The sequence below is a fragment of the Gobio gobio genome, assembly GCF_949357685.1.
Source record: "Gobio gobio genome assembly, chromosome: 3".
Lineage (NCBI taxonomy): Eukaryota > Metazoa > Chordata > Actinopteri > Cypriniformes > Gobionidae > Gobio > Gobio gobio.
In genome coordinates, this window is record NC_137099.1 from 25074986 (window position 1) to 25084985 (window position 10000).

Sequence of the window (10000 nt, forward strand, 5' to 3'; positions counted from 1 at the left end):
GTCTTTTACTTCAAATGTTTGCATTTAAAAAAATAAAAACCATAGAAAAAACTATTTGTTGTTAAAATGGAAAGAGTGGCAGTGCATATGAGCATGTAATGGACATAAACAAGTCACTAGAATTTTCATTTTCAAACAGTACCTGTAGAAGTAATACAACATTCTCTGGCTTCATTGCCATAGAGTTGAAGAGACATCATCAGTGAGTGTGCATGGCGAAGATAAAGAGAAAGAAACTGAAATTGGAACATGTGCTCCCATATGATCTATTTATATACAATACAGTATGGCAATTATATAAACACGTAAATCCTTAGCGGAACCAAACACACACACCTTTTTGTAATCATCCCCTTTGATTCCTCCCATGTTCTGCTGGACCATCTTAACAATGAGATCTGTAACAAATTTAGCAGAACAAAATAAAATTGTTTGGTTACTGACTGGAAATTTGAGAAACCTTCAAAACATAACTCACATTTTCAAAGCACAAAAAAGTTCTACTACCCAGTGCATATTACTTCCACAGGTGTAACATTTGTGAGAAAGCAAGTACGATTTAGTGTTTAATGATGTAAATGTTTGCTGAAAGGTTATTTCTGAGAAACAAACAGTCATTTGTTCATTAATTTATCTGTTGCTATTAGTTTAGCATGTTTGAAGGGCATTAACGTTTAGGTAAAGGAGTTATAGCAGTTGGCCATACACGTGCTATTAGAATCACATAATAGTTACAAATACACATGCACCTTTATGCTAAAACAACAGATTAGATTAATGTTAATCACAGACCTGTGTAAAGCACTGCAGGTGTCTGTTAAATGCTGTGTTAACAGTGGCAATGACATCTGTCTTGTTGTCAGTCTGCTAATGCTATATTAGCATCTGTTACAAACCATCTGCTAAGCCTTTCTTTGAAATGTATGTGTGCGTGTGTGTGTGTGTGTGTGTGTGTGTGTGTGTGTGTGTGTGTGTGTGTGTGTGTGTGTGTGTGTGTGTGTGTGTGTGTGTGTGTGTGTGTGTGTGTGTGTGTGTGTGTGTGTGTGTGTGTGTGTGTGTGTGTGTGTGTGTGTGTGTGTGTGTGTGTGTGTGTGTGTGTGTGTGTGTGTTTCTATCCCAGTGGGGACTTCAACCTGAATGCACACTGACTCATGGGGACTCATGTCACCATGAGGAAACAAGCTTATAAATCATTCAGAATTTGTTTATTTGAAAATGTAAAAAAAATGCAGAATGTTTTGTGTGATGGGATGGTTTAGGGGAAGGGTTGGTGTAAGGGGATAGAATATACGTAGAGTTTGTATAGTATAAAACAATTATGTCCAGAGAGTCCCCACAAAGATAGGAAACCAGACGTGTGTGTGTGTATTCATGCTCATGTATTAGGTTGTAATAATTCATAATTTGTTACATTTATACAGCACTCAAATCGCTTTACATGGAAGGGGGGAATCCCCTCAACCACCACCAATGTGCAGAATCCACTTGGATGATGCGACGGCAGAACGTCCACCACACACACCAGCTTATTGGTGGAGAGGAGACAGAGTGATGAAGCCAATCAGTAAATGGGGATGATTAGGATGCCATGACGATGGAAAGAGGCCAATGGGCAAATTTGGCCAGGATGCCGGGCTTACGCCCCTACTCTTTTTTAAAGGACATCTTGGGATTTTCAATGACCACCGAGTCAGGACATCAGTTTAACGTCTTATCTAAAGGAGGGTGCTTTTTTGACAGAATAGTTTCCCCATCATTATACTGGGACCCACACAGACCACAGGGTGAGCACCCCCTGCTGGCTTCACTAACACCTCTTCCAGCAGCAACTACATTTCTCAGGAGGTCTCCCATCCAGGTTATACACACACACACACACACACACACACACACACACAAAACTTAGGTTTTGTAGACCTTAGTGAAAAAAGCATGTTACTTAAAGTTACCACAAATTCAAAATTGAGAATGCTATTCATCATTATCTAACAATCTAATCAATTCACGATGGGCAAAATCAAGTCCACCCTACGACCACTCTTTCTTGTTAAAGAAGCCGTTCACGCTGATATATATATCACAACAGGGAAGAAAAGACTTCTGTTTCATGCCTTTAATAAAATACTATAAAATGTTAGATAAAAATTGCTAGTAATTTAGAATAATATTTTAAAGCTATAAATAGGGTTGCAAAGGGTCTGAAAATGTCCAGTACATTTCCAAAACCTTTTCAAAAGTTTCTGAAAATTTCCAAAAAATCCTAGAAATTTTCCAAAAATCCTGCTATAAGAGACTTACCCTAATATCCTACAGCACAGTCTCATCTATCATGTTTTATCTGATCTTAAAGGGATAGTTCACCCCAAAAATTTAATTTAGTCACCCTCAAGCCATCCTATGACTTTCTTCTTTCAGAAGAATACAATCTAAGTTATATAAAAAATGTCCTGGTTAATCCAAGCCTTATAATGGCAGTGAATGGCAGCCCAAAATGTAAGGCCCAAAAAAGTGCATTCATCCATTATAAAAGTAATCCACACGGCTCCAGGGTTAATAAAGGCTTTCTATTTATTAAATGCATCTCTCTGAACCTCATACCTCTCCAGAAAACTTTCTGGATTTGTGTTTTCATTAAGACATTAGTTATCTTTATCAAACCATTTTACACAAAATGGGACGAGGATAATGATTTGATAAACATTCTAAACAATAAATGAAAATATAAAAATGCAGAAAGTTTTCTGGAATAAAGTTTAGGTTCAGAGAGTTTAGCAAACATCCTGACCTATAATAATGAGTAATACACAATATATTCCAATACTCTTTCTTTCATGTATAAGCACACACAAACACAAAGAGAACCTATACTATATATAATCATGTATCTAATGATATAACGAGTGAATGATATAACAGTGTTCTTTATGAAACGTCTCCTCCCCTAGTGGTGATTCTGCAGAAGTGAACAGTGCACTGTAATGCTCATGCACGAACATAAACAAACACGTAACCCTAAAACACCTTTGCATAAAAGGATAAGCTTCTTTACAGTTGTACTAAGTTTAGCAGGTATTTTTTTCTGGCATGACACCTTGCAGGGAGATCAACAGAACATGACCCAAAATATAACGCCACAGCCAAGACTGTGCTTTAAAACCCTGACAGCACAGCAGGTCACTGATACCTGCCCAGAAAAAACAATATAACATTATTACAAAGCATTATTCACTCCATTATTTACCGAATTGACCCAATAGGACTTTCCTGATAGTTTAAGTTATGTAAACACATTTTGTAAGCTAAAAGGTGCTGCCTTAAAGGGATAGTTCACCCAAAAACGAAAATGTTTTTCTGGCATTTATATATCTATGACCCGGCCAGAATTTTGACCTCACACACGGGAAGTGATGGCAGTCTGCAGAGCTGAAGCGTTCATCTGAAATGAGGTGATATATTTGCATAAATACCGTTTGGTTTCTCTCAGAAACCGATCATTTCGTGTCTTAAGACATCGATGTGTCGTCACGAGCCGCGGGGTTTAATTTGAAGTTGTCTGTCCATGTTTTTTTTACTCAAATAGAATTAGACCCCATTGACAAGCATTATATTAGTGACACACAGCAACGGTTGGAGTTAAAAATCTTAATTTGTGTTCTACTGAAGAAACGAAGACACCTACATCTTGGATGCCTTAGCGGTAAGCAGAAAAACATCACATTTTCGTTTTTGGGTGAACTATCCCTTTAAACTCGGATGTTTAAGTCATTTTAAATTAAATTACATTAAACCGACTTAGTAAAAAAAATTGTTGAATCTTGTATAACTTATTTTGATGAGTTAAAGCGATGTAAAAACTTATGTTGTCATAAGTTATTGATCATATAATTTTTACAGTGTACACACAAGCAATATGTGCAGTGTTAAAGTAGGCTGAACTTATATATGAGCCTCACTATTGCAGTGAAGAACTGTCCACTTAGAAAGAGGAAGTCTGACCAACCACAGTTTTTTTTATGTGAATTTTTTTAGTTTAAGGGTGGGCAAGACTAAACTGAAAGACCCAGCAGTCTCTGTAAAGGGTTGTAGATGCAATATATTATAGATACAATATATTTTACCATTCAAAAGTTTTTGTTTTTGTCTGGGAAGGAAATCAATATTTTATTCAGCAAGGATTCATTAAATTGAATAAAAAGTGACAGTACATATGTTAATAATGTTACAAAGATTTATATTTAAAATAAATGCTGTACTTTTTAACTTTATTAATAAAATATATCTGTAAAAAATGCAAACAATTTTTTACAATGTGTTTACTTTGTTCTCTGTAGCTTTTTAATTATATTATATTATATTATATTATATTATATTATATTATATTATATTATATTATATTATATTATATTATATTATATTATATTATATTATATTATATTATATTATATTATATTATATTATATTATATTATATTATACACCGTGTTACCATGAAAATCAAGCATTTCAATTTCAGGGGGTCCATGTGTTGGTTGAGAATCTAAGTGCTTATATCCTATTATAAATTATCAGGCAGATATATGTGTGTGTGAGATATGGCAACTCTTTATCTCAAACTGTGCATTTGTGCATAAGAGAGAGCAAGAGAACATGAGAAAAGAAAGGTTATCTCTGGTTATAATGGCATATGGTTAATCCTCTTACTGTGGTCTTGCAGTTGGGCAGTTAAGTGGTCCCTCTCCCTCTCTAGTGCTTTCTTTCCCCTTTTCTCCTTAATTCTACCAAACCCTATTTCCCTCTTATTTAATCCTCACCCCCGTTTTCACGCACTCTCACTTCCTACCCTCCTTTTCTCACAGATACAACAAGCTACTCAAAAGCATTGAACAAATGAAGCAGATAAAGTACATAATGCAATGTTTATGACTACAGCAGTACGGTATGATATATTATATGACACGATGGCAAATACAGATAAACATTGACTAAACCACTGACTAACAGAGAGAATAGTCAAGTCAAGTCAAGTCACCTTCATTTATATAGCGCAACACAGCTTTACAGTGATAACAGGAAAATAATGCAAGAGAGAGATGGTCTAGGCTGTGCAGCAGCTCTAGAAGTAAAGTAAGTTTTTGATTGATTCATTTCCGTTGTAAAAAAAAATCATTCGCTATTTCCTTTCGGGGCCACTTAACATCATTTTCAACCAAAATAGAAAACTCTCAATGCGTTCTGGCTGCTCATCTGCACAGCAACAGCACCTGACGGCTAGAGAACACAAAGCCCGAAACAAGCTTTGACATAGTTTTGAAACGATAGCGTTATCATCTTAGTGTAAACTTTAAAAAAAATGTGAATCTGTGAGAACGGTGACGGCATACACGTAAGAATTACGTGTCTAAAGGCAAGCACGTTTGAATACATATGTGTGCATATTAGTTTTTCTTTACAAAATGACCACCAAATTACTTGTCTGGCATGCGTTTCCGATAATTTTGATAATGTTTTCAAGAGAGTAGTACTTCGCATCCACACACAGACAATGCCAGTATAAGTGGGTCATATCTGGGTGTTTATCTCCCTGTCCTTCAATTACAGTGCAGATTTTTAAATCCAGTGATCATCAGTAATATTAAGCTTTATCTGGTCTGAGACGAAGGGAGTCCCCGGATTAAATCTCAGATTCAGACTGTGTACATTCACATCCCTCTATTCTTTCATCTGTCCATTCCTCAGATACAGTAGCATAAATGCGGTTAGATTACACTGTATTATGTCTATTAAGCATAAATCCACCTATTCCTTCACAGACAAAATGCCCCAACTGTGTTCAAGCATGTGAGCTGTGACTTATCTGGAAAATGAGTTGCAGAGAGACGGAATGGAGAAATATAGTGCCCTTTAACCTGAACCATGTGCTCAATGTTACTGCTGTTTAATCCAGTAATCCAGCCTCAATTCTAATCAGAAGTACCTTTCTATAAGATCAGGAGTTACAAATCTGCAAATAATGCTTTAGCAAAGAAACTGCGGAAGGATCTGTTAGTGGCTTGTGTTTGATCTATTTATGTCTGAAAATCCACACCCGCATGTTTACAGGTTAAAAACAGCATCGTATTTTTCTTAAAATGTGCTATTTTTAAGAAAGCAGTGGTTTAAAATCAGAAATGCTACAAAACGGTTATTTTAGGGTTGTTTGACGGTTGTTCACTTGGATGTTTTGTCAGGAGCAGGCATTCGCTTTGCGTGTACTTTTGGAGCATATGGCACTCGGATTATCAGCTTACCTGATTGGGCAGGTGACTCATAGAAGATTGGCTAATTGGTTAGGCTGCAGGGACTTAACCGTGCAATCCTATTCTACTCTAAAATCACACATACACACACACAAGCGCTCCTCTGTGTTCAACATGCTGACCTTACAAAGAAATCCACCTGACAACAGCCTGACCTTAAAATTTCATTTCTGTTAAGGCATATTCCATATAAGTTGTCGCAGTGAAACCTGCCATTAAACAGTCTATAGGCTTTCAAAAACTAAAAGAATTGCACAAAGCAATTCATTATAATTATTATTGCTGATATGTACAAAAATGCCAAGCCCACTAAAAATTTGACTTGTGCCAAATTCTCTGTGTGACAGCTAACATGGGTGTCACAATTCACTGTAATATAACAGTTATACAATGGTACGGCATGTTGCACACAATTGCAGTCTCTGTGCACCCCTCATTAAATTTTTTGGAATTACAAAAAAAATCTGTACATTAATGAACTGTCCAGTGCTATTATAGTGGTCAGACTCCCTTTCTCCAGATTACTACAAACAGTACAGTAACAAACCACTGCAATCTTATCCGGTGTATCATTTCCAAACCAATGTATATGTTCTGTGAGTTCAGGAAGCAAAAGAATGATGATTATGATTCATGAGCTGATCACTGAGTGCATAACATAGACCAGGGATCCAGGCATAACAATAAACATCATAAATGGCAAGCTGTTTTAACGTTTATTCCTTAAAACCCACTTCTATTAGTTTTTGTTACACTGTAAAAAGTGATCAGTTGATTTGTGAGGAAACCCGTTGGCTTAAAATTATTATGTATAAACTTCATGCTAAATTTAAAAAAAAAATAAGTTATCTGGAATTGTATACCCTTTTTCCAACTCAGAGTCAGACCGCTGCCTTGTGCCTTCTGAAAATCAGAATCCTCAGAAACACTTTTAATAACTTACGTCAGTGGATAAAGGAATATAGTTCATCATAACATCGTAATATACATCATATTCATAATTCACCCACTATATTGCTAAATGTACACGATTTTTCATTTCAACAGAAAAATATACCGGGATAACCTAGCTTCTCTTTAGACTCGCCTGCTTCATAGCGGCCTGTCATAGTTAATGATATGCTAAATCCGTCCGCACATTGACGTGATTGTTGCAAGGTAGTTTGTGACGTAAGGAACACCGGTGATTTAGAACTGTCTTTGGTTCACTGCCGTTTTAAGGAGAAAATACTCAGCAATGGTGTTGACTTATGAATTTGCACGTTTTGTTTTAAGGCATATTAAAAACACCACATAAACATGAACTTGATTTTCAAAACAGGGGGTCTTTAAAGCAACAGTTTTTCAATAACGGAAGAATATATAAAAGTAAAGTATTTGAGTTAAAAGCTAAAAATTAACATGATAAATACCTGGCTGACTTATCCATCTTAGAGTTAAGATTTAAGATTCAGATGTAATTAACATATATTTAATAATCGCTTTAATGAAACCATCATATTTAAAAATATGAAATTAATCATATTATATAAAATATATTTATTGTTACTACTGTAAAATTATATTAGATTATTATATGGGATCTCATTCAATGCTCTCAGAATCTTTGCTTATAAAATAATATAAATAATATTATTTCTTTATTTTTAAAAGAACATTTTAATGACAGTATATTTATTTGTTGAACAAAAATGAACTATTCTATTTATAAAAATAAAACGAAAAAAGTACAATCTTTGCTCGAGTAATTGGTTTGAACAAGTATTAACTTAGACATTATTTAACCCTTGTGGGGTAAAAGGCACACCTTGTCACCATGATTTTTAAACACACAAACCACTTTTATGATTTATTTTTTACACAAAATATGTTGCTCCATCAGTGTTAAATAAAAACATATTTTTTCTGCAACCATATATTGGAGTAAAAGCACATTTTTCTTAAGGTGTGCCTTTAGCCTCATTGTAAGCTACAACAGTAATTTATACATAATTAAGTGACATGTGAAGGCCAAGTATAGAGACAGAGCGACACGCGTCATAATCTGAAGACCATGACCACCGGGGGGTCCATGACCAACGCTCCATTGACTTTGCATTGCATGAGGCTAACTCCTTGTCATTTCGGACTTATAACAAAAAACAGAACAATGTCTAAAAGCGGATATGTGACAAAGTCTACAGCAAATAAGCTAAACAAAACCCAGAACCAAAAACCCCAAAGTTATAAGCTGTTGACCGAAAAAACAAGCTTATAAGGACACAAAAGTGGATAAAGGCCATTGAGGACAGAGCGTGACACGTTTTATTACACAGAGAATTACAGCCACTAGAGGTGAACGTGATCAGCGACAGGAAATATAATATATAAAACTGACATTTGGATATTTGACTTAACAGTGACAAAATGTTTACTGCACACATATGCATACTGAGGCATACTGAGTATCAGGGAGCCAAAATTGACCCATTCTTCCTGCTGAAGCTTCACATTTTATTGCCTTTATCCACTTTTGTGTCCTTAAACGCTCGTTTTTTGGGGTTGACAGCTTATAAACAACTTATTTCTGTGTTTTTTAGCTTGTTTGCTGTACATTTCGTCACATATCCGCTTTTAGACATTGTTCTGTTTTTTGTTATAAGTCCGAAATGACAAGGAGGCAGCCTCACGCAATGCAAAGTCAATGGAGAGCGTTGGATTGTTTTCCCCTCCGGTGTGGGCGTGGCCTAAATACTCTGTCTCTATGGTAACTCAAAATTTGTCGTCTGCATTTAACCCATCCAAGTTAGTGTGCACATTAAGAATAGTAGGCTAAGTAGTGAGAAAAAAAATAAGAAATCCGTGGGCACATAGACCGGAGCAGCGGGCAGCCATTTTGCTGTGGCACCCAGGGAGCGATTGAGGGTTAGGTTCCTTGCTCAAAGGTACCTCAGTCATTTCCTGCCTGTATTGAGAATCAAACCTGCAGCCATCAGGGTTCGGGTTACCAGTCTAACCTAACCATTAGGACATGACTGCCCAGGAGTGACTAACCCTAAACCAAACCTTAACATTAAACCTACACTAAGTACATGTTGTTAATTAATGTGTAATTATTACATTGTAAGGAATCCTTATAGTAACATGTTACCAAAGATAGTTACGTTTAAGTGTTAAACGGCTTGCCACACGAAGTCTAAGACTTAACCATCTGATACTGACTAAGACAGGCACTTGCAATATTAATCTATCAAAAGTCTATAACACACTAAGTAGCCTATATGTCGAAGTTTGCCATGTGAATTTGATAGACGCGCAAGAATGAGGAAAACTTTTGCGCGTTCTCAAGCCGGTGCGCATCTCACCTTTGGGGAAAGGGTTGGGTTGAACCACGTACAGAAACGCGTGGACCATGTGGAAAAGAACACCGATGGGACCCGGTTCATAATACGCGTGCGTTTCGTACACCACCGACGGCACGAAGCCAAAGTCCAATGGCGCTCTGAACATCGAATCATGGTGCTCGTCCCGGGCTTCGCTGCTCGTGAGACCCCAGCACATCACCAGCACGAGCCCTACTTTCCACCACATGTCCATCAGTCCTTTTCGCGGGAGGGAAAGTGAAGGGAAGGACAAATTAAGTGAGAGAAAAGTATAATTTTTTTTAATGCTCTCTAGTCCTCGACATTAAAAATACAAATTTGTATTAAAAAAAATGAACCCGGG

At 36.4% G+C, this 10000-nt stretch overlaps 1 protein-coding gene across 1 annotated transcript in view; it reads right to left on the minus strand.

Moving 5' to 3' along the window:
* prom1b (prominin 1 b) overlaps positions 1-10000 on the minus strand; it is a 43338-nt gene that overhangs the window by 33186 nt on the left and 152 nt on the right. The window contains exons 1-3 of the mRNA XM_079813169.1: positions 9640-10000; positions 337-398; positions 143-169 (exon numbers count right to left, since the gene is read on the minus strand). The exon at positions 9640-10000 is cut by the window's right edge and continues 152 nt beyond it. Of these exons, the coding sequence (XP_079669295.1) occupies positions 143-169; positions 337-398; positions 9640-9871 (321 nt within the window). The 5' untranslated portion in view covers positions 9872-10000. The remainder of the gene's footprint in view (positions 1-142; positions 170-336; positions 399-9639) is intronic.